The sequence below is a fragment of the Myotis daubentonii genome, chromosome 3, assembly GCF_963259705.1.
Source record: "Myotis daubentonii chromosome 3, mMyoDau2.1, whole genome shotgun sequence".
Taxonomy (NCBI): domain Eukaryota; kingdom Metazoa; phylum Chordata; class Mammalia; order Chiroptera; family Vespertilionidae; genus Myotis; species Myotis daubentonii.
Genome location: NC_081842.1, coordinates 102,751,289 through 102,777,368, shown reverse-complemented (window position 1 = coordinate 102,777,368; position 26,080 = coordinate 102,751,289). Strand labels below are relative to the sequence as shown.

General features: G+C 37.9%; 2 protein-coding genes and 1 pseudogene across 5 annotated transcripts in view; all 3 read left to right on the top strand.

Moving 5' to 3' along the window:
* The window catches only part of LOC132230515 (spidroin-1-like), a 161,436-nt gene that overhangs the window by 92,465 nt on the left and 42,891 nt on the right, over positions 1-26,080 (top strand). The window contains exon 3 of one of the 4 annotated variants that reach the window (XM_059688104.1): positions 7,685-7,870. The exons of 2 other annotated variants lie outside the window; for them this stretch is intronic. In XM_059688104.1, the coding sequence (XP_059544087.1) occupies position 7,685 (1 nt within the window). In that variant the 3' untranslated portion in view covers positions 7,686-7,870. Of the gene's footprint in view, positions 1-4,127; positions 4,606-7,684; positions 7,871-26,080 lie in introns of those variants that run through there. One more of the 4 variants, XM_059688102.1, reaches the window with a different exon arrangement.
* NRIP1 (nuclear receptor interacting protein 1) lies at positions 10,757-17,974 on the top strand. Its single transcript, XM_059688099.1, has one exon. It carries the CDS (start codon positions 11,095-11,097, stop codon positions 14,554-14,556), a length of 3,462 nt encoding a protein of 1,153 aa, XP_059544082.1. The 5' UTR covers positions 10,757-11,094; the 3' UTR covers positions 14,557-17,974.
* Positions 23,405-23,529, top strand: LOC132231937 (U2 spliceosomal RNA; annotated as a pseudogene).

Here is a 26,080-nt window from a genome sequence, read left to right as displayed (position 1 = left end):
AAGGGTCCCAGTTTCGATTCCAGCCAAGGGCACATGCCTGGGTTGTGGCTCGATCCCCAGTAGGGGGTGTGCAGGAAGCAGCCGATCAATGATTCTCTCTCATCACTGATGTTTCTATCTTTCTCTCCTTCTCCCTTCCTCTCTGAAATCGATAAAAAAATATATTTTTTAAAAAATGAAAAACTGATCATTCAGAACACTTACATGTATATGTATCAATTTGCAAATTATATGAAGAAAGCTATAGTAGGTGATACATGAGTTAACAAGGAAAGCTTTTATATTATAAGTTTACTTCAACAGCATTACGAATACTTAAAATGATTTTTTATCAGACTGCTTCAGTCATTCATCACATAATTAGTTTCATAAATGTAATTTAAGGTAAATTTAATATCTTGTTTGAATAGCTGAAGCAAGAGTTATAGATTTGTTTGATAATTATGTTGGTTTAGTAATATATTCCCTTAAGAATCACTCTTATTGCTGTTGTTGATAACCAAAGTTTCTTCCCATATGCATACTTTGGAAAGTCTCATACAACACTATGGATACATAATACAACTTTTGTGGTTCAGTCAATTTTTAGCAGTTAAATTTGGGAAGAAGTGGCCCAAGATATTGAAGAATATACAATTTCCATTTCAGCTAATACAAAAGTTTAGAGGTGTGGGGAGTTTGGTCAGTTCAGCGACCTGCAAGTTAAATTCATTTCAAAATTGTCACATGGCAGTGATTAGTTATAACAAACAAACCATTAAGTAAATGAATATGCCAACATATATACACACATACATACACACATAAAAACTCATGTTTCTGAAACACACTCCCAGTTTCTTCTCTTATCCTGTGATCCAGTGTAACATTTGTAGCAGAATATGCTTTGTAACAAAAATTACATGAAGATCTTGTCTTTAAAGATGGAGAACATTTTTAGAATAGAGTGTACCCTGTGAGTAAATATAGAACGTCTGGTAAGTATACTAAAACCTCAGGAGTTTTGATCAAATGCCTGCTGTTAAATCAGTTCCGTTGGTAATTTTACTTCCTGATCTGTGACCTTGACCTTGTGCTGTGTCTGTATATCAAATCTGTTTTAGGGATGGGAGGACCATAGTTGAGTTTAGTAGGATTTATGCTCATTCTCAAAGGATGTGTGTATCTGTGTGTATATTTAAATTCCAGGAAGAATTAAATAGCACCATTTTCTATTATATTTCATATTTTGATAGAGATGGGAAAAATTATGCTTTTGAAGAGCTACTGGGAGAACTACACCCTCTGTTCCTTTTATATTTACTGTACACTTTCACATTTATGTGCTACCAAAATAATGTATTAAGCCCTAGTCAGTTTGGCTCAGTGGATAGAGCATCAGCCTGCAGACCAAAGAGTCCCAGGTTCGATTCTGGTCAAGGGCATGTACTTTGGTTGCAGGCTCCTCCCTGGCCAAGGTTCATGCAGGAAGCAACCAATTGATATGTTTCTCTCACATTGATGTTTCTCTCTGTCCCTCTCTCTCTCTCTTCTACTCTCCCTAAAAATCAATGGAAAAATATCCTCGGGTGAGGATTAACAAAAAAATAATAATAGTAATTTGTTATAATTATTTTTTGTTTATTCAGAGAAACTTTTGTATCTCTGAGAACAGTAGAAGGAGTGAACAGACATTAATATAAATGTTAAATAAATGTTATATGTATTCTTTATCATATACTAATTATCTTTTTGGATTTTTTTAAAGTGGTAAATAATTTTATTTAATTTCTAGTTTTCTGTGTTTTTAAGATGGTACAACACAGCATCCAGGAAGGTGCTGCATTTTTAGAATAGAAATTTTTTTTTGCTAGGGCGGGGGGATAAAATGGACACATATGTAATACTCTTTGTAATACTTTAAGCAATAAAAAAATTAAAAAAAAGAAATTTTTTTGGCAATTAGGCTCTTTCTCTAGTTCCTTTGCTTCTGTGATCTTTTTTAACTTGAAATCTCTAACTTATTCACCTTAATTTTGATTTAAAATTATTTTTAATAAATTTTAGAGGCAGAATTAAGTAGAAGGTGGGTTTTATTGAATATGATTCATGTAGCTAAGCCTCTGGTGATAATTAGAACAAAGAAGCTCTTATCAATTCACTATATCAATTATAGGGGATACTTGTTTCTGTTGCCAGGACAATCATTCCATTTCTCTCATGAAGTTCTCTGTCATTAGGGATCCTAATTGCATTTTATTCACTATGTAGCCATTGTGAGATGTGAGATAAGCAAAAGATTCAGTTTGAATATAAGCTCATATTTAGCTTATAAATGAACATCTCTGAAATTTGATGACTCCATTGAAGAAAGTAGTGAAGATAAATAACTTTGGGGGATTGGATGGGTAAAGAGTATGGCTATTTCAAAGTCATTTCCTTCAGGAAGCATATAAAAATGTTATGAAGCATATTGGTCAAAGCTATTTCTACAACTTTTTGACAACATATCTTTTTGGTTAAAATGCATGTCATTTTTATCAACTACAATTTGGCAAATTACTTGGAATAAAATTTTAGAGTTGAAGAGGTCCTCGGATACACGTCCTTGAGTTGAGCACTTGAGTCAATCAAGCACTAGTGTTTCCTAGTGAGTTTCTTTTAATAGGAAATGTGAGTGACCTATAGAAGCAACTAACTGCAAGTTAAAGCTGATAGACCTCGAAGTTAGGATCAGATTTGGCCTTGGGCAAAAATATGTAAGTCCCTCAGGTTGCACAGGAGAGCAATCTGGACAGCTGTTTTAATCCCTGAAGACTATTCACATCTAAAATGAGAACCACTAGGAGAGGGAAAGATGCTCATACAGCCTAATTGCAAATGTTGAGACCCTCACTTGAATAACTTTTTAGATAAAATTTACTTTATTGGCACCTATCAAATTGTACACCACACATCTCTTTTGATAAAAATAATACTACAAAGTAAGTTATTATATCAGAATTTAAATTATATCAAAAGGCATAAAATATTTTGATTCTTTTTTTTATCAAGAATAGAAATATTCTCTGACAAATGAAATTTCAGGCCTACTTCTTTGCTATGTCCTTATTCTCTGCTGCGAAATGACAACAGTTGTTACTTGTATTCTTTTTCTTAGTTTTCCCCCAAAAAAACTAACTTTTAATTTATAAAGAGAATTCACTATAGTTTTTACTTTTCCAGAACCCTTATCTGAAATGTTACTTTTCCTTTCTCACTATGAAATTGAGTATTGGATTTATGTAATTTAACTCTTTGGTGTTTGGTTTGGAAAGCTAATCTTAATCCGTTTGGATAAAATGTTTAGTGTTATATCCCCTTGATAAATTGTTCTTGGTTTTTTGTTTCCTGTTCAACTTTAAAACTTATTTTCAAAGTCTTACCATAGAGAACACCAAGAATTCTCTTAATTATTTCTCTGGATTTGTATTGCTTAAATAAAAAGATCAATAATTAGGACCTTGTACTAAGATATGTTTCTTCTAATCCTTAAAAAAATCTTAATTTTCCCCTTTGTATCAACAATACCCACTAAATAATCCATAGTGAAATTTTTTTTTTTTTCATTTTTTTTTAATATATTTCATTGATTTTTTACAGAGAGGAAGGGAGAGAGAGAGAGAGTTAGAAACATCGATGAGAGAGAAACATCAATCAGCTGCCTCCTGCACATCTCCCACCGGGGATGTGCCCGCAACCCAGGTATATGCCCTTGACCGGAATCGAACCTGGGACCCTTCAGTCCACAAGCCGACGCTCCATCCACTGAGCCAAACCGGTTTCGGCCATAGTGAAATTTATTTATTTTAATCTATTTTTATTGATTTCAGAGAGGAAGGGAGATGGAGAGAGAGATAGAAACATCAATAATGAGAGCAATCATTGATCGGCTGCCTCCTGCACATCCCCCACTGGGGTTTGAGCCTGCAACCTGGGCATATGCCCTGACCAGGAATTAAATTGGTGACCTCTTGGTTCCTGGGTCTATGCTTAGCTGCTGCGCCACACCCAGCTGGGCCATAGTGGAATTTAGATAATATTTGTACAGTAGTAATTATTCTTGAATACCACAATTAAGTAGCCTTTCAATTACTTCTTATTTTGAGGAATCAAAATAATCATTAAAGCAGCACTGCAGAAATACCTTGAAATTCAATACTCACGTAGGGATTATTTGGTAATGAAGAAGAAGTTGGAGTAGATTTCATGGAAGCAATCACAAAACATGAGGTAGTCATTAGACATAATTTAAATAGCATACAAAGTCTCTTCATAGAATGTGTTTTAATGGAGAATTTGCTTATAAATAAGATACTGAATCCTTTCCTTAAAAATAGCTGGAGAGAGATCTTTCTCATTATTTATCTCTCAATCAAAAGTAGTCTAACATATAAGAATCCTATTAAATGTATCCTTCATTTACCCAAGTAAAATCTTATTACTTGGACTTTACCATTTTAAAAGTGTTTAGAAATTCAGCAAACTTTACCTTTGCTGAATAAATCTTTTCCTGGGAAGTGCAAAATACATCACTATAACACTTGGGAACTGTTCACATGTGAATTTATTTACAACTGTCTTTTATTAATTAAAACTCTAAAAAAAAGTTCCAACTACAACATAATTTCATATTTTTAAGTATTTTTAAAAAAGAAAATGTAGCTTTTAAAAAACTACACTATGAATTCAAGCATTTTGCTCGTTATTTCATTAAGCTAGTATTTGTGTTGAAACTTGGATCTTTCCCAAAATCCGTCAAGTGTATGTATAGTTAAGATTCTATGGAATTATGGTTTAATTTGATTTTATCATTTTAAAAATAATTCTGCCTTATCCCTGACTGGTGTGGCAAAGTTGGTTGGGCATCATCCCATGCACCAAGACGTTGCTGGTTTGATTCCTGGTCAGGGCACATGCCAGGGTTTCGGGTTTGATCCCCAGTAGAGGGGTGTTTAGGAGGCAGCCGATCAATGTTTCTCATTGATGTTTCTCTCTCTGTCCCGCTACCTTCCTCTCTCTCCAAAATCAATAAAAACATATTCTTTATTATAATAATAACTAGAGGCCTGGTACATGAAATTCATGCACGGCGGGCAGGGGCGGGGGGGTGGGGGGCTCAGCCTGGTCTGCACCCTCTCTAATCTGGGACCCCTCAGGGGATGTCCGACTGCTGGTTTAAACAAACAGACATGAAGATCATATTGGGAAACTGAGGGCAGTGCCCCGGGAAGAATCCCACAGGGATCGGGCCTAAACCAGCATTTGGACATCCCCCTTGCAATCCGGGACCGCTGGCTCCTAACTGCTCACCTGCCTGCCTGCCTGATCACCCCTAACCCCTCTGCCTGCCTGCCTGATTGCCCCTAACTGCTCCCCTGCCTGCCTGATCACCCCTAACCCCATCTGCCTGCCTGATTACCCCTAACTGCCTTTGCCTGCCTGCCTGATGCCCCTAATTGCTCCCCTGCTGGCCTCATCACCCCTATCCACCTCTGCCTCGGCCACCGCCAGCGTTGCTTTGTCTGGAAGGACATCCGGTCTTTCCGGTCCAATTAGCATATTGCCCTTTTATTAGGATAGATTCTGCCTTACCATTACAGTAATTTTTTTTCACTGCATGCTAGTGGACCAGTAAAATCTCAATTTTCTAAAATTTAAGAAGTATTTTTATGTTTATAAACAATTTTAAATTAAGGGTGGAAGATTAGTTTATAATTTTAACACTGTAAAGTAGTTGAACATGAATTTTATATTGTCATGAAACTTTATCAAATTAATCATGAAATGCATTAACCCTTGAAATACTATCTGGGTCCTTTGGACCCAGTTTTAGATTTTGAGGTTGTTTTATTTAAATATATTTTTAACTAGTAGGAAGGACTATATTACATGTCTTTTATTCTTTTTAAAAGTTTTAATGAATGTTTTTTAATAGAAAAAATATCATGTCTTGCTATTACCATATGTTTATAGAAACCTTTTATAAATCAAAGATACATTATGGAATCTTAGTGATCTTACTAGTAAGTATTTTGCCTTTTCTTTTTAATCATTACCTGAGGATGTTTTTAATGATTTTATAGAGAAAGGTAGAGGAAAGAGAGAGAGAGAGAGAGAGAGAGAGAGAGAGAGAGAGAGAGAGAGAGAGAGAGAGAGAGAGAGATAGATTGGTTGCCTCCTGTACACCCCCATCGAGGATTGACCCCTGAAACCTGGGTATGTGCCCTGACTGGAAATCAAACCTACAACCCTTCAGTGCAGGGAATGGTGCTTCAACTGAGCTACACTGGCCAGGGCCATTTTGTCATTTTATCTTTGCAATTAATTCATCAACTATTTCAAGCTGTGCCAAATAAAGACTAAAATAATAAGTCAGCAGGAAAATGTGGAAGTGCCCAGAAGGATGATGCAATAGTGAAATAACTTATCATTATCAGTTTGATTATTGCATAGCCTGTTAATACTCCTTTTTCAAGAAGTGTATTTTTAATGTTCAGTAAAGAAATATACCTTTACATTTTGCCATATCCACCAACTTAATGTTTAAAGACGGGATATTAATATAATCTAATTTAGTTTCTAAGTTAAATTTTTTTCTTTTATAACCTCACGAGAGTTGCAAAATCAGAAACATATTTATTTTTTCTCCTTTTTTCTGCCCCTCCTTACTTTTACTCACTTTAGTCACTCTTACCCTCCATAAACCAAATGTTAGGAATAATTGTTTTCCTTTTACACAGAAGTCATTTAACAAGTGTATGCCATACAAATAGAGTTTCTTCAGGCTCTATTTAAGAAAATGAAGAGAATGTTGAGAATCTTTAAATAGACATGTACACAAACTAAAAAAATTATTGTTCAAGTTAGGGACAAGACAGTGGATCCACTGACAAGCCAGTAAATCACATTATTTTGTAAATATTTTAGTTTTAAAATATATTGCTTATGCCCTGGCCAATGTGGCTCATTTGGTTAGAGCATCATCCCGTACACCAAAAGGTGGCAGGTTCAATTCCAGGTTTGTGCCGGTCAGGGCACATACCCAGGTTTCCAGTTCAATCCCTAGTTGGGGCGGGTTCAGAAGGCAGGCCCATCTATGTTTTCGATGTCTTATCCCTCTCCCTTCTCCTATCCCTCTCCCCCTCCCTCTCCCTCTTCCTCCCCCCCTTCTTCTTCCTCGCCCCTCTCCCTCACCTTCCCCCTTCCTCTCTCTAAAATCAATAAAATAAAATATATTGCTTGCAAATCTAAAGTAGCCTAATTCTTTTTATTTTATTTGATGTTAAATATGACATGTTACATTTTGTAAATTTAAAGCGTGTAGCCTGTTATTTTTAAACACTTATATATTGTAACGTGATTGCCATTGAAGCAATATTTATCACAATACATCATTGTAATATAATATTCTGTATTCATTATACTGTGCAATAGATTTCTATTGCTTCTTCTTTTTTATTAACTTTATTGGGGAGACATCTATATAATAAAAGCCCAGTGACCGAATGGCGGAATGAACAGAATGACCGCGGTCCCTTGCCCCGGCCAAGTCCCACCCCCAAGCGGCCCCCAACACCCCTAAGTCACTGCCTGGCTCCCTGGTGCATGTACATTTAGTGAAAGCACAAGAAAATGATGATCAGTCCCTTCTGTCCCCAACCAGAGTCTCCAAAGAGCTCTGCTAATACTGCAGCCAAGGTGAGGAATTCTCCCTCCACGTCCTGCAGCCCAGGAGACCTTCCAAGTTAGCCAAAAAGGCGACCTCAGCATTAATGGCATGGTGGCCCTTTGCTGAGGAATGTAGAGAGGCTGGATGGAGATTTTGTGAAATTGCGGTGCCTTGTAGATTAGGTGAACTTTCAATCTCTCTTTAAAGGGGTGGCAAAGAGGACCCCCAGGCTGCCAGGAGCAATAGCGAAGGGCAGGCACATTCAAAAACAAAAAAACTTAAACAAACAGACATGAAGATCATATTGGGAAACTGAGGGCAGAGCCCTGGGAAGAACGCAAAAATTATTAAAGGGCCATCATCCATCTTGATATACATTTCAAACAACTTCAGCTCATGGCACATGAAATGCAAAACAGTTCTGTTGTGGGTTTTCTTTTGGCCATCCTTAAAGTATAATTAGATCCAGCTGGTGGAAAGCTATAGCTTCCAGCATTAGACCCCACGGCCGGCCCTGTCCAGTGGGGTGGGCTGCCAGACCCACCCATGCACAAATTCGTGCATCGGGCCTCTAGTTGGTTAATAAGATCATATAGGTTTCAAGTGTACATTTCTATGATACATGATCTGTATATTGCATTGTGTGCCCACCACCCAAAGTCACGTCATCTTCCATCACCTTAAGCTTCTTTATTACTGATTACAGGTTTGTACCCTAATACTGTCAGCCTTATCCCCCATTTCCTATCCCCTTAAAACCCCATAGTATTCTTAGTTTTATTACAGGTTGACTGTTTCAGATTCTACATATAGGTCATACTATACAGTACTTAATCTATCTCTCACATAATCTCACTTAGCATAATGTTCTCAGGCTTTATCTGTGTTGTCATAGATAGGTAGATAGATAGATGGATGGATAGATAGATAGATAGATATTATATACATATATCTCATCTTTTTAATATGTTCACCTGTTGATAGGCATTTGGGTTGTTTCCATATCTTGACTATTGTTAATGCTGCAATTAATACAGGCATGCATATAGATTGGGTATAGAAAAAGCCAAATCCTTAAATGTGTGTTAACATTTAAATATTTTTAACTGAATATACTCAAGTAATGTTAAACACTTGGTGACATTCTGAAGTAATATGCTTATAAAACCAAGCAAGTGAAATGTTATTTTGGTGGTTAAAAATAGTGTAGTTGTCTTTTTACTAAAAGAAAATGAGTCCAGCAAATTCTATCTTGAAATTAAGCAATTTTAACATTAAGAAGTATATGTATTAGGCATTAGTAATATTTTACATTCATAATACTATAATATCTGTAGGTCTCAATGAGCTGTATTATATCTAAGTATTATACCTCCTTTTCTTTTTTTCCTGAATTTCTCAATTAAACTTTATACTATAGAACTGAAAAAGGTAAGACGTAGAAAAGATGTAAAAAGGATTTCTCCCACTTTGGTTGTTTAAGGGATAGAAAAAGAAGTTATCTAAAGAAATTTGGCTCACTTGGTTTCCTAGAGTTTTTAAATTGTAGGGTCTGAGTGAATTTAGGCCTTAAGAAGTCTCAGAATTCTACTTTCTTAGGCATTTCATTTTCTGCTGGAATGGTGGTAGGTGTTGCTACTGAGTGGCACCTGAAGCAGTCTATCAGGAAATGCAGTCTTTGATTTACAGATTAAATCAAAGTTCTTATTAAAAAACAGGTTTCTATGAGAAATTATTTTTCCTCTCTCCGCTGTATGTATTGGTGCTTTTTATAGAACTTCTCAAAGAGATTAATGAAAAATAATCACCTTGATTTAGATAGACTTTTCTGGAAGCAGTTACTCACCTTCCTTTCAAATCTATTCTAAATGTCTTTCTTTTCCACTTTTTTACATGTTGATGTGCTTAGCTTAGTTTATACACATTGTTGTATGCATATGTACTATAGCAACCAAATTTTTTCAACTAAAAATTGGTGCAAGTATCCTAACACATTTTTTAAATTGTTTTTCACTTTAAAATCTTTTTAAAAGATTTTAAAAGTTGATGGGATCAATGGTGATGAAAAAAAATAAATTTTAAAAAAATGTAAAATAAAAGTTGACACATTAAATAGATATGAATGAGCACATAAAGAATCATTCTCTGCTGTTTTTATTTTATTTTTTTAAAATATATTTTATTGATTTTTTACAGAGAGGAAGGGAAAGAGATAGAGAGTTAGAAACATCGATGAGAGAGAAACATCGATCAGCTGCCTCCTCCATATCCCCTACTAGGGATGTGCCCGCAACCAAGGTACATGCCCTTGACCGGAATTGAACCTGGGACCTATCAGTACACAGGACGATGCTCTATCCACTGAGCCAAACTGGTTTCGGCAATTCTCTTCTGTTTTTAAAGTCATGGTAAAAATTAGGGATAAATAAGCTTGTTATTAATATTTAAATGTTTATGAATATGACTAAGACTGTCAATACTTTGACAGGCCTACAAAATAATCTTATCCTTAGTGCATTCATTTCTTTGAAAACAGAAGTTCTAAAAAAATTAGCTAATGGAATATCTGATGTTTGGAGGAGGATGCCAGAAGTGAATCTGTTCTGTAGGCCTCACCCACATTAGACTCATCAGATGGGTCCATGCATGTGCATCTCAGTCCCTCATTCTGCACTTCTGCCTGTTTTTCCTAAGCTCCCTGTAATATAAGGAACTAATTCTAGCTCCCTTACAGAGCTATATTGCTATAAAGTAGACTGAGCATTCACATTACTTGGCAGAAGTGTGCCTGTGAAAATTCAAAAACTTGGTGGGCTTTGGAAGATAGTTAAATAAGTATTTAATTGATTTGATCATTTTTATAATATTTAATACATAGCATTTCCAACAGATTTCTAATATAATAGGAATGGCAATAGCTACTAAAGAAGTGACTATAATACGTACTTATGTATATTATAGTATATATGTAAAGTACAAGTACATTTTTTTTTTGCTTATAGGTATCAGTACAATTCTAATTCTGCACCTCCTTAACTATTTTCTGTGTTTATATTTTTTAGAACACATATTTGCATTTAATGAACAAAAGATGAAAAAGGAGACTCAAGATATTCACTAAGGATTATATCTGCTTGCTGCTGCAGACCTATGTGCTAAGGAATTCTGCTTTTTCTTGCTTAGGAGTTGATCAGCTCTGTGTCAGACTTCATTGGAGTTTGTTTGCCTCTTATCTTGTCATTGCCAGAAGAAATCCTGTTCAGTATGTAACCGTACATCACTGTCTAATTGCTATGGAAGATGATAAACTGACACTCACTTATTAAAGCTATATCTCACTCACCCACAGAAAACCATTCTTTAAAGTGAACGGAAACCTAGCCCTCGTGACACTTCTATTGAACATGACTCATGGAGAAGAGCTTGTCTCCGATGTGCACCAGGATTCTGTTGTTTTAACTTACCTAGAAGGATTACTAATGCATCAGGCAGCAGAGGGATCAGGTACTGCCGTCGACAAAAAGTCTGCTGGGCATAATGAAGATCAGGACTTTAACATTTCTGGTCATGCATTTCCTACCTGTCAGAGTAATGGTCCAGTTCTCAATACACATACATATCAGGGATCTGGCATGCTGCATCTCAAAAAAGCCAGACTGTTGCAGTCTTCTGAGGACTGGAATGCAGCAAAGCGGAAGAGACTGTCTGATTCCATCGTAAATTTAAACGTAAAGAAGGAAGCTTTGCTGGCTGGCGTGGTTGACAGTGGGCCTAAAGGCAAACAGGATAGCACATTACTGGCCTCTTTGCTTCAGTCATTCAGCTCTAGGCTGCAGACTGTTGCTCTGTCACAACAAATTAGGCAGAGCCTCAAGGAGCAAGGATATGCCCTCAGTCATGATTCTTTAAAAGTAGAGAAAGATTTAAGGTGCTATGGTGTTGCATCAAGTCACTTAAAAACTTTGTTGAAAAAGAGTAAAGCTAAGGATCAAAAGCCTGATACCAATCTTCCTGACGTAACTAAAAACCTCATCCGAGACAGGTTTGTAGAGTCACCTCATCGCATTGGACAAAGTGGTACAAAGGTCATGAGTGAACCCTTGTCATGTGCTGCAAGATTACAGGCTGTTGCAAGCATGGTGGAAAAAAGGGCTAGTCCTGCCACTTCACCCAAACCTAGTGTTGCTTGTAGTCAGTTAGCATTACTCCTTTCGAGTGAAGCCCATTTACAGCAGTATTCTCGGGAACATGCTTTAAAAACACAAAATGCAAATCAAGTGGCAAGTGAAAGACTTGCTGCTATGGCCAGATTACAAGAAAATGGCCAGAAAGATGTCAGCAGTTTCCATCTCTCAAAAGGAATGTCAAGCCATCTTAATGGTCAAGCAAGAACATCATCGAGCACACTAATGACTAGCAAAAGTACATCATTTCAAAATCCAATGGGTATCGTTCCTTCTTCCCTCAAAAATGCAGGCTATAAGAACTCACAGGAAAGAAACAACATAAAACAAGCTGCAAATAATAGTTTGCTTTTACATCTTCTTAAAAGCCAGACCATAACTGCACCTATGAGTGGACATAATCATAGTGAGAGAGGAAGCATTTTTGAGGATAGTAGTACACCTACAACTATTGATGAATACTCAGATAATAACCCTAGTTTTACAGATGATAGCAGTGGTGATGAAAGTTCTTATTCCAACTGTGTTCCCATAGACTTGTCTTGCAAACACAGAGTTGAAAAACAAGAACCTGACCAACCTATTTCTCTGGATAACTTAACACAATCCTTGCTGAACACTTGGGATCCAAAAGTCCCCAATGTAGATATTAAAGAAGATCAAGATACCTCAAAGAATTCTAAGCTAAATTCACACCAGAAAGTAACACTTCTTCAATTGCTACTCGGCCATAAGAATGAAGAAAATGTGGAAAGAAACAACAGCCCTCAGGAAGTACAGAGTGATGTGACAAAATTCAATAAACAGATGTATGCGAGGACTTCTGTAATAGAAAGCCCCAGCACACATAGGACTACTCCTGTGAGCACTCCTCCATTACTTGCATCTACCAAAGCAGAGTCTCCCATCAATCTCTCCCAGCACTCTCTGGTTATCAAATGGAACTCCCCACCATACGCCTGCAGCACTCAGTCTGAAAAACCAACAAACACCACATCTAGCCACTTGATGGATCTTACAAAGAGCAAAGAGTCGCAAGGAGAGAAACCAGTCCATAATGAAGGTACACAGAACTCTGCGACTTTCAGTGCCAGTAAACTGTTACAAAATTTAGCGCAGTGCGGAATGCAGTCTTCCACTTCAGGAGAGGAGCAGAGAGCCAGTAAACAGCTGAGTGTAAATACAGATAAACCCATAGCTATGATCGATAGACTAAGTAGCCCTCTGATCTCAAATAAAACAAATGCAGTTGAAGAAAGTAAAGTCTTCAATAGTCAGGCAACAGGTTCTGAACCAAGACTTTCTGGTTCTGAAATAGAAAATCTGCTTGAAAGGCGCACTGTTCTCCAGTTGCTCCTGGGAAACCCCAACAAAGGGAAGAGTGAAAAGAAAGAGAAAATTCCTTTGAGAGAGGAAAGTACTCAGGAACATACAGATAGAGCTTTAAGTGAACAAATATTGATGGTAAAAATAAAATCTGAGCCTTGTGATGACTTACATATTCATAATACAGATGTGCACTTGAGCCATGATGCTGAGTGTGCCCCATTCTTAGATATGGCTCCCCCCATACAGAGAAGTGCAGCTGCCTTACCAGCTTCCGAGGACTTGAAATCGGAGCCCCTTTCACCTCAGGATTTTTCTTTCTCAAAGAATGGTCTGTTAAGTCGACTGCTGAGACAAAATCAAGAGAGTTACCTGCCAGATGATCTGGACAACAGTCACAGACATAGTGAACTGACACTTCTAGAATCAAAGAATCTTTGCATGGTCCCTAAAAAAAGGAAGCTTTATACTGAGCCATTAGAAAATCCATTTAAAAAGATGAAAAATAGCATCCTCGATGCTGCAAGCAGTCACAGTGCCCCAGAGGTGCTGTATGGGTCCTTGATTAACCAGCAAGAGCTGAAATTTAGCAGAAATGATCTTGAATTTAAATATCCTGCCAGTCATGGTTCAGCTAGTGAAAGTGAACATAGGAGTTGGGCGAGAGAGAGCAAAAGCTTCAATGTTCTGAAACAGCTGCTTCTCTCAGAAAACTGCATGAGAGATTTGTCCCAGCACAGGAGTAGCTCTGTCGTTGAGAGTAAAAAGAAAGGACACAAAAATGTGACCAATAGCAAACCTGAATTCAGCATTTCTTCTTTAAATGGACTGATGTACAGTTCTTCTCAGCCCAGCAGTTCCATGGATAACAGGACATTTCCATACCCAGGAGTAGTAAAAACTCCCATGAGTCCTCCTTTTCCTGACCGCTTGGGCTGTGTGGGGTCTAGACCAGAATCTGGATTTTCGAATGGGTGTTCCATGACCAGTGACAAGGGACCCATTAAGTGGGTTATCACAGACATGGATAAGAATGAGTATGAAAAAGACTCTCCGAGGCTGACCAAAACTAACCCAATACTGTATTACATGCTCCAGAAAGGAGGCAATTCTGTTACCAGTCGAGAAACACAGGACAAGGACATTTGGAGGGAGCCTTCATCTGCTGGAAATGTCTCACAGGTTACAATCAAAGAAGAGTTACTTCCTGCTGCAGAAACTGAAGCTTCTTTCTTAAATTTAAGAAGCCCTTATAATAGCCATATGAGAAACAATGCCTCTTGCCCACACAACGCAAATGGAGAAGTTTATGGACTTCTGGGAAACGTGCTAACGATAAAAAAAGAATCAGAATAAAATTTACCCTGCTATTTAGCTTTGGATCTTTTTAAAACTAATTAGTTGAACTTGAGATCTGTATAAATAAGAGCATGATTTGAGAAAAGCATGGTATAATTGAAACTTTTTTCATTTTGAAGAGTATTGGTTACTGGTAATGTTTAAATATGCACACTGCTTTTTGCTTTACGTTAGAGTTCATGAGGAAACTACTGAACTACTGGTTGTTTAACACTTCTGTATGCATCAGATAACTGTGAGTAGCCTATGAATGAAATCTTTATGATCACAGATAATAGGCATAAATTAAAATGTAAATTTCCATCCATGGTGGATAAATGCATTTTGTTGCCTTTAAGAGGGTACTCTATTTTGATTTCAGAAGTCAGCCTACATAACATTTTTTTAAAGTCCAAATTGTTAAATAACTCTTTAAAAGGTAATTATTGAATAAAAAACTTAATGCTGATTCACTTTTCATTATCCAATTCAAAGATAAATTAGAAGAAAATGTGCTTACATTTTTCACTTTTGCTAAAAAAAAAACAACATTTATTTTTAACTCTTGGAAAGGGTTTTGTGGTTTCCAGTGTGTCTCCCTGACCCCAGTCCTTTTAAATATATATTTCTTTAAACCTTGTACTAATTAGTAAAAATTGATTACAATTGATGGAAGTTTGATAGATCCTTAAAAAAAAAAAGCAGATTTCCATTTTTATATTTTAACTACTGTATTACTATTCCTCCTTTTACATAATTAGGAAAGTTAACATTTATCTTCAGGTGGTTTCCTGAATAGCTGAATATTTAAGAAGTTTTTAACAGAAGCAAAATGGCTTTTCTTTGGACAGATTTCACCATGTCTAGTAAAAGTTACTTCTCACCATTACTATGGTACCTGTGAGTCTTATGACCGGGATTTCTTAAAGCTGCACTCAGACCACCTGCATTAGAATCATTTCTGGAGTACTTGTTTTAAAATGCATATTCCTAGGTAGCACCTCAGATCTACAGAACAAGAATCTCTGCTAAGTGCACCTGGGAGTCTTCCGTCTGCACCTGAACACATTTAAGAGGAAACCCCTAGGTGTTTCTTCTATACATTAAAGTTTGAGAACCATTGTTTATAACCTTTCTCATAACACAGGACTGTAAAAAAAAACCAAAAAAAAACCCCACTATTGGATGCCTGTATTTTCTCCAATAGTCACACATCAATGAAATATTTGCAATATTGTAGTTCATATATTACTGTTATAATTTTGGAAATCAGGTTCAGAACACTTTTTATGACAAAAAAATAATGGGTGGAGGGGACAACTTTCATATCTGGCTGAACATCTCAGGAAAATCAGTGATTATGTGTTCTAATGAGTAACATCTACTTAATTAGCCTTAGGGATGGAATAACAGGGCCACTTACCAAACTCAGGTGATTCTAGGATGGTTTAGAAACTTCTCCTGAATACATCCTTAACTTCTATTATAATCATTGTCCTAACAACAGTATTGACAAAGATGGAAACATTTATTTCAAACCAAGAAAGGCCCTAGACTCAGATCAACTAAACAGAAATGTACAAAGGGCACATATACATGACAGAGTAGAATTCTACACAGTCACTCCGTTGATCTATTTTAAAATAGTGGTTAAAAGTGAACATTGATACTGTCTCGGAAGAACTTAATACATTATTGGGCCACCTGGGGTTTTGATCTTGAAACAAGTCATGTTTTTAAGTTCACTTTTTACAATTCACAATATACTCACCAAATTTTTTTTAAATTGTGAACCAGATTACCTAACTGATGAATCAAAAATTATTATCAACTATTAATAAGAAGGAAATCTATTTGAAGTTCTACTTGAAGTTGTTTCTAAGACTTTTATATTAAATATGGGCGTTATTTCCTAATATGATCAAAACCCATAAATGATTTTTTTTCCTCAGAATGATTTGTAAATAGTTACTGAGTATATTATAAATAATAATCAGGAGTGAATATTATGCTACATCCTGGAGAGAAGAAAGTCATATGCTTATTCTGAAATGAAAATTCCAGTGGCCAGTGCATATATTCTACTCCATCCCATATTTGCTCTGGCAATTGTATTGTCTACACTATATAAAGAAGCTTTTAAACAAGTCATTTTTGTCTGCCATTATGAAATATCTAGAATCTTGGAGGCATGCTAGAAAAAAAAAAATGGGCTTTTACAAAAGCGATAAACTTAGGTCAGGGAGAAGAACATCAAGGGCCAGCATTAAGCATTACTATTTTTGTATGTTTCTTTGGTTGGTTGGTTGTTATTGTTAACAGTTGAAGGAATATGGATATGTAATACATAAACAAACATGACCACACAGAATGCTATATTGACTTACTGAAGAATGTCCCCAATTTGAGTTTAGGATAATTTTAAAGAAGAGCAGTGAGAAAGAGCATACATCCATAAATTCACTTTGTTTATGCAAATGTAGATACAAGGTACACAAATACACATATTCAAGAACTATTAAATATCTAGACAGTTTCTTCCTAATTGAAAGGTTACTACAGCTCTCATTGACATCAGTAAGGTAGTATTACCTGTTTATTCCCTGCTGCATCATACAGAAGAGTAAACTGGTGAGAGTATATATTTTATATATATATATATAATATGTATATATATATATATATAGACTTGTTACATGAAGATGTTAAAATCGGTTTTTAAAGATGATGTAAATAATAATTTCCTTAATGAAAAATACATATTTTGTATTGTTCTAATGCAACAGAAAAGCCTTTTAATCTCTTTGGTTTCTGTATATTCCATGTATAAGTGTAAATATAATCTGACAGGCTTAAAATTTGTGCATGTATGTATACAGTTGCAAGTCTGGATACATGTATAGAATAAACCTTTTATTTAAGTTGTGATTACCTGCTGCATGAAAAGTGCATGGGGGATCCTGTGCATCTCTGCATTTGGCAAAATGTCTTAAGTCAAATCAGATGTTCATCCCAACATGGCAGTATTCCATTTCTAGACATGAATTCTGTGGTTTCAGCTTCGTGAAAGAATGTGCTTTGGATCCAAGGGTCTTAAAACTTTTTAAAATCAAGTCAACCACTTTTCAACATAGAGTTCACACAACTACTTTCATGAATTTTTTAATCCCATTGGAAACCAATAGTATGCCAGGAGTATTCCAGTAGACTGGAATACAAGCACATCACAATTCATGGTGTGAATTCTGGGGTTTACACAACCAATTTTGATGCGATCTCATTATATAATTTGTCATTTTTATTAGAAACTTAATTTCTTCATGTGATGCCTTGAAACTGTACATACTGCAGTGTGAATTTTGTTTTGTTTTGTTTTTTAATCTTTTAGTGTTTACTTCCTGCAGTGAATTTGAATAAATGAGGAAAAAATGCATTATTTCTGGTTTGAAATGACTTTATTTTGTGGGTTTTCTCTGAATTTTAGTTTTCCATAAACAAAAGAAAATCTGTGGTTGTGAAAATAGCAATAAGTCTTCAAGGATGGTTTGCCCTTCTCAGAAAAAATAAAGGCACAAAAGAAGAATGCAGCCTGCAAGTTAGTTTAGAGACAGGGCAATTGAAGTGCATAGCTCAAAAACACAGTCAGCCTATTGTCTGTGATACCTAACTTTAATTGTGTTATTTGGCATGTAACTGGAATGATCACTGTAGAGTTTTAAAGTGGGAAAGAATTTGTATAGTGTCCAGGATAAAGTCATTTGATATATATTTGTTTTAAGATAAGATTTTATTAGAAGGTTGTTATCCAAGTTTCAGTGGGTGTTATTTTCAAATAAAAGAAATAAGGTTTTCATCATTTTTCAAAAATGAATGTGTGTGTGCACACACATATATGCAAATATGTACTGTATGTATATTGGTAATGAGTACTTGAGAATGATGAGCAAATGCATATGTAATAAATAGAGGCCAATTTATTTTTTAAAAAGAAAAAACAACTAGGAATTTTTACTTTTACAAATATTTATTAATGGCAATTTAGTTCAGGAGGGTGGTGTCCGGCACTAAAATAGGCTTATTAATGTCTAACAGTGAACATTTGCAGCCTCTTCCCAACAGGTATAAGAGAACCACCATTTTGTAATTCTTGACTCGGGTAGTGCTGATGACTGTAAGAAATAAGGCGAGCCCCCCAAATTCAGGGGTCCTGGTAGAAGACAAAATATACTCAGGAGCCAGGCAGCAAAGCAAACATCTTTTCTTCTACGCAGAAGGGTGCGCGCACATGGTCTGGAAGCCCAAGCACACCAAGCAGGCAGTCTGCTTGGGTTTATATTCCCTTACGCGGGTGACCGGTCCCTCACCCTTGACTGGAGCTCAGGCACCCAGTCTTTCGCGATTGGCTAGTTCAGAGGGAGGGGTTGGCCTTTGCTATTTCAAGATGGTGCTCCCAGGGGAGCTGCAAGTCATGTGGCCAACATGGCGACTGTCTAAACCAGTGGTGGCGAACCTATGACACGCGTGTCACAGGTGACACATGAACTCATTTTTTTGGTTGATTTTTCTTTGTTAAATGGCATTTAAATATATAAAATATCAAAAATATAAGTCTTTGTTTTACTATGGTTGCAAATATTAAAAAATTTCTATATGTGGCACGGCACCAGAGTTAAGTTAGGATTTTTCAAAATGTTGACACGCCGAGCTCAAAAGGTTCGCCATCACTTGTCTAAACTGTTCTTTGATAGAAAAGATGATTTATTTATTCTCACATGACTTTAATATGGAGGGTCTTTAACAATCAGATCAGATTATGATCACCCATGCTGTGCAAAGTTGTATCTCAAGCTTGTTAGTGTAGAAATCTCAATAGAGAAATAACTTTGAAAACTTTGTCCTACCACTGATATCACTAAACTGCGACCTGTTTAGTTACAGAAAATAGGCTTTAAATCAGCGGTTCTCAACCTGTGGGTCGCAACCCCTTTGGGGGTCAAACGACCCTTTCACAGGGGTCGCCTAAGACCATCAGAAAACATATATAATTACATATTGTTTTGTTATTAATCACTATGCTTTAATTATGTTCAATTTGTAACAATGAAATTGGGGGTCACCACAACATGAGGAACTCTATTAAAGGGTCGCGGAATTAGGAAGGTTGAGAACTACTGTTTTAAATGGTTGGTACAGTAATATTTACAACATTTTGAAGATGCCATCTTAATAGGTAACTTAAAGACCCCTGCTCTGAAAAACAAAGACAGAATTAATGTTTTCTTCAGTTGGGTAGACTCTACCCAGTAGAGAATAATTAGAAATACAATTCAAATCCCATTACAGTTCTGAGGAAATGCTACTGCACTTACAATACCCTCTTTTTAAGTGTCTAAAAGTAAATATATAAACCTTTCCAACAATAACCCAGATTTTCAAATAGTGTGCTTCTGCTCCTGCAGTAGAATCAAGACGATTTTTTAGTCATTCTGGTCTTTTTATAGCCTTTTTATTGACATGAAGATTTAGACAGGCTTCTATTTTCCAGTCTTTGCTTTTACCAGACCTCATTGGAAGGTACTCTAAACTTTGAGAAAAGTTTACAATCCTTTTGGAATGTCCATTTTTTGCTGGTAAACATTCACCTCTGAGATCATCTCTGGAAAGAACATGACCAAGCATTGTATGGGTGTTACAGCCTGTGTTTTTTGACAGCTACACCAACAGCACAGTGTGGGGCCACAGTATAGGCAAGTTTTTCTGAGATTGTATTTTCCCTTAGCTAATCGATATGAAATGATAAGGAGAGAACAGTGAGATATGTTAGGTTGTTCTACAGTTTGGTCTATTTGCATATTAGGGTTTTATATAGATAGATTAGCTACAATGGCTGCCAGAGGCAATCCTTCCAGTCTTTGGAGAAAATGAGAGTTTTCTAATCATAAGAATATTATCTCACTGTTCTCTCCTTTGGAGTAATTTTTGAGATCAAGAAGTATAAGGCGTTTTTCTTTTTTTCAAGATTATTTTTGCTATTTCTGTTCTGTAAATTTATTATGAATTTTAGAATAACATTGTCCATTTCTGCAAAGATGATAGATGGGATTTTGCTAGGGATTGTTATCAAGATGGTGTGGTACTGGCATAGAATAATCATATAAATCATTGGAACAGAATGGAGTGTCCAGAAATAAACCCTCCTATCTATAATTAACTTTATACCTTCATGGTGCATATGTGGCAATAACCAACCCAAATTTTCATTAGTTGTCTATCCTGCTTTTGAAGAGTAACTACAACAAAGTTCTTAGCACAATTATTCATAAGAGGTAAAAATAAAAGCAATCCAATGTTCATCAACTGATAAATGGACAAGTAAAACATGACATATACATATAATGGGAAATTATTCAGCAGTAAAAGTGTCCCTGGAAAGGGACCTGCGCTGACCCCCAGGGGGTGTGCGTGGAACATGGCGGGCATCAGCAGCAGGCAGCAGAGCCCAGAACATGGTGGGCATCAGCCACGGCGGGATGGTAGAGCAGGTGAGCTGGGGCACCAGACCAAGGCAGGGCGCTGGTCGCTGTCGTGGGGAACCTCTGGTGGTTACTGAAAAGTCTTTGCTCCCACACACCGCAGTCCTGTCCAGCTCTTGTACCTGCTACTAGCACTGGAATCACTGCTTGCACCCGCTGCCGGTGCCTGGTGCCAGCCCTGATCGCTCAGCACCATCAGCAGGTGCAAGTAGCGGCTGCCGACCCCGATTGCCCCTCAGGGCTTCTCCACCTCCCCCTGCTCCTGAGGGCAATCGGGGCCAGCAGCCACCTCTCACACCCACTGCGGGCATGAGCCACTGCTCACACCCACTGCTGGTGCTGGCCCCACTCGCACCCACAGCCAATGCCAGAGCTGCTGCTCGTACCCACTGCCAGTGCCCAGCACCAGTCCCGATCACTTGGCACTGTCAGCAGGTGTAAGTGGTGGCTGCTGGCCCCGATTGCCCCTGAGGGCTTTTCTACCTCCCCCTGCTCCTGAGGGGTGATTGGGGCAGCAGCCGCCACTCGCACCCACTGATGACACTGGCCTCAATCGCTCCATGTCATTGAGTGCGAGCAGGGTGGCACTGTCAGCACATGGGAGCGGCGGCATGGCAGGAGCAGGACCGTGGTGAGAGGGGCCGGGCAGGGGCATGGAGGATGGGCCAAGACCCGCCCCTGTGCCCACCATAGCCTCATAGCCCACAGTTCCTTTCAAGGTGCACGAATTCGTGCACTTGGCTCCTAGTATTTTCATAAGCAAGCTGCAAATCCGTACCAGACTTTTAGCACCCCACTGGGTGTGTCAGCTAGCCTTGCTACATTTTGTGGTGTACCCTTTCACTTAGGGCCTTGTTTGCATTTTTACACTTTCAGCTCATTCTCCCACCATCTAACACCTTACTGCCAATCATCAATCATTCCAGTGTTCAAACCTCCCCTTCACTGTTTCCTGAACACATCTACCTTCTTGGCATCTACCTTCAGTCCTGTAACACTGTCTGTCTAAAATACCTCCCTCCTTTGCTCTCTCTTCCTCGTAAACTTCTGTTTGCCTTTAATTTATGTGGAACTGAGCTGGTAGATGTAATATCCTTTTGTGTTAGGCAGATCTGAGCAGGGCAAGGACTATGGCCAGGTACAGAAGGTCACCAGGGCAGAAAGCCCTGTGTGCCTAGCAAAAGACATCCTCTCCTACCATATTGCCCATCATGCAGTTTGGACCCCCTGACCTTTCCTCCCTAGAGATAACATCTAGGCCTCAGTTGTATCTCAACTCCAGGCCCAGAAAAGCAGCAAAACCAGACAAGCAATGCCATGTTGTCCTCAGGATCAGATGCATTGAATAATGACCCCCGCCCTGGCACTGACTAATCAGTGGAGATCTAGACTCTGAAAGGACCCACCTGGACACACCAGAGCTGCTGAGTATTCTATTGAGATCTCCCCTGGAGCCTCCCTAAAATCTCCACCCTTAAAACCCTTAGGAGGAGGACCCAGCTCTCGCTCCCCAGAGCATGCCAGTGTCTTCCTTCCTCCTCTCCCACCTCATCCCCCAGGCAGTACCTTTATCTTCCTCACTTCTAAGTTCCTAGAGCCCTTCCTTTACCTCTATAACTTGTTTCCTAAGCCCATTTCTTCTAGGAATTACTTATTCTACCTCTGTGTTTTCCAAATAAATGTTCTCTTACAGTTTGGGTCTTGGCTGTGAATTCTTTCCTAGTCAGAACCCAAATACCGAGGTTGCTTAACCCAGGTTTGGTCTGACCTTTCTGGTCTAACACCTAGTGCTGTTCTTGTCATTACCAACACTTGTGTTCTGATACAAAATTAACATAATAAACATTTTTAACTATTGCATTTTTATCTAGAAAAAAACCACATTTCTTGTTCCTAATCCCCAAGAGAAGAATTAAGGTCTTGATTTAAATCCTGCTTGTTATGTGTCCAAAAGGAAGTGAAAAATCCAAATATAGAACAGATTCAGGAGGAGATTGGCTTGCAGTGGTGATGGGCTAGTCCTTTTCCCTAACCAAGTAGAACTGAAAACACGACTCATGACTTCTGCCCAACATAAGGCCCTGGGGAAGAAACATGGCAACCTCTGGCTTCAAGAGAGTCTTTCTCAGATAAAGGAGAGATTTTCATGTGGGTATATATGTAATTAGAGGGCCTTGGGGTATTTAGAGGAAGGATGGAGAAGTTTGAAGCACAGTATCCCTACTTTTGCTAAGAAAGAGGGGGCCCTAATCTGTTCTCTTCCTATAAGCTTCTTTCTAGCTTGAGCAAATCAAGAAGGCTACTAATCTTAACTATTTTAATAAAGGATTATTATCGCTTCTCGGCCTTTTGGCTAAGATCAAGTGTAGTATCTGTTCTTATCAGTTTAATAAAGGATTATCATACTCATACTTTCATTAAAGAAAAGGAGCTTGCTTCGAGTAAGTCCAGACATTTAAAATCAGATTTTTCTCAGCATCTCCATCCTTACAAAGATGTTTGTAGAATTGTAGAACTGATGTATTAAGGGAGAGGTGATCACACTCAAGTTCTACTCCAGGACTCTCTTTGGCTCCACATTGTAACTGATAGTGATGTGAGGACGGTTTCCAGAAGCTAAGGTCTTTGCGTAGTTAAAGGGCAACTTGTAAGATACCCGTGGCATCCATGCTACTAGTGAATGGGAACATATAGTACTTATAGGCTCCTTCTGATCATCAGCAAGTAAAATCTTAATCGGGAACACAGGCCAGAGCATCTTACCTATTTAGGGTGCTACCTTCCTCCCTCCCAACCTCCCTCTCTCCCTCTCTCCATGTAATAGATTTAGGGCGATATAATTGACATACTGTATAATTCACCCATTTAAAGTGCATAGTAAATGATTTTTAATTATTGATAAAGTTACTATAAGCCAATTTAGGAACATTTTTCTGACCCCCCAAAAAACCCTCTATTTCTTCTCACTGCCTTAGATAATCTCTAATCTAGTTTTTGTCTCTACATTTATACATTCTAGATGTTTCATATAAATGGAATCATATAATATGTGATCTTTTGTGAATGGCTTCTTTCACTTTTAGCTTAATGTTTTCAAGGTTCGTCTATGTTGTAGCATGTAACAGTACTTCATTCTCTTGAGACAGATTAGTAAACCAGGACAAGTGGAATAGGGACACTGAGACAGTTAAATGGCCAAGCAGCCCGTCTAGTTAGTCACAAAATCCTATCTTCCCTTACCAAGGACACTTAAAAGTAAGTGTGTGTGTGTGTGTGTGTGTGTGTGTGTGGCGGCGGGGGGGTGGGGGGGTGGGGACATCTGCAATATTTCAGCAATAAATATATATATATTTTAAAAAAGTAAATGGTTTATACTTACCACCTCTAACCAGAGGGTAAATTGCTTAAATCACCCTATCCAGGTTAATAAATAACAGAAATCTAATTAGTACTATTTTTGCTAACTACACCCAAGGATGAATGAAGTCAGGGGAATAAATCTCATTTTAGAGCATCAGTATAAAGCTGATGAATATTCTACTGAGATTCTCCCCTAAAGCCTCCCCTAAAATTCCCACCTTTAGAAAACAGATAACCTTCAACACAAAGACCCAGTGCAGGCTCTCTCTGCAGCATGCCCAGCCCACACACATCTTCCCTCTCAGGAGTGCATCTTTACCTTTCTTTTTTCCTTTTTCTAAATGGGGTGACTCCCCGTGCCAGCCAGTGGCAGACCTGGAGGCAGCTCCTGGGCCCCCAGCGCTAGGGCCCAGGTAGTCTGAGGGTCCATGCCCACTGCCAGTGGCTCCATGCCCTGGATGCTGCTCAGCCATGTGACAGGGCATGTTTACTTTTCTCTCTAAGGGTCCCCACAAGACTTGCAAGCAGGAAAGCAATGAACAGCGGCAACTTGTCCTGGGCTTACCCCCTGAACCTGTCTCCAAGGTCCCCTTTGCTCTGACTTCTCAGTGAGCTAACAGCAGTCCTGTTACATATTTTCTATATTATTTCTAGAGAGCCAAAGCAGTCCCACCTACCCTCTCCTGTTGCTTCTTCTATCCTAAGCACTTCCTTGTTTCACTGTCCCCACCTTTAGTAAACATACTCTCAATCACCTGGACTCGCATTATGAAATCTTTCCTGCAGGAAGTCAAAAACCCACATACTACCCTCCAGCCAAGGCAGACCCATTCCAAGCCTGGTCCCTTTCCAGGGACACTTTTACTGCTGAATAATTTCCCGTTATATGTATATGTCATGTTTTACTTGTCCATTTATCAGTTGATGAACATTGGATTGCTTTTATTTTTACCTCTTATGAATAATTGTGCTAAGAACTTTGTTGTAGTTACTCTTCAAAAGCAGGATAGACAACTAATGAAAATTTGGGTTGGTTATTGCCACATATGCACCATGAAGGTATAAAGTTAATTATAGATAGGAGGGTTTATTTCTGGACACTCCATTCTGTTCCAATGATTTATATGATTATTCTATGCCAGTACCACACCATCTTGATAACTGTAGCTTTGGAGTAATTTTTGAGATCAAGAAGTGTAAGGCCTTTTTCTTTTTTTCAAGATTATTTTTGCTATTTCTGTTCTGTAAATTTATTATGAATTTTAGAATAACATTGTCCATTTCTGCAAAGATGATAGATGGGATTTTGCTAGGGATTGTGTTGAATCTATAGATCAATTTTGGGAGTGTTGTCATTTTAAATTAAATCTTCCAACCTGTGAACATAGGGTGCCTTACCATAGAGTTAGGTCTTCTATAATTTCTGTCAGCTCAGTCACCTGGCTTTGGCAGTATTCTTTTTGACAGTCTCTTTCCCTGATCTCCCTGTTAAACTGTCTGCCACTTTTGGTGTCACTCCCAGCTGTTAGGCTCCACCGATTCCCTGCTTATTATTCTATTGTTTTGGGGGATGCTCAAGGACATATATAGCTCCATTGTCTGATCCAATTAAACTTGGACCTGTTTTCAAGAGTAGTTTTTGAGACCAG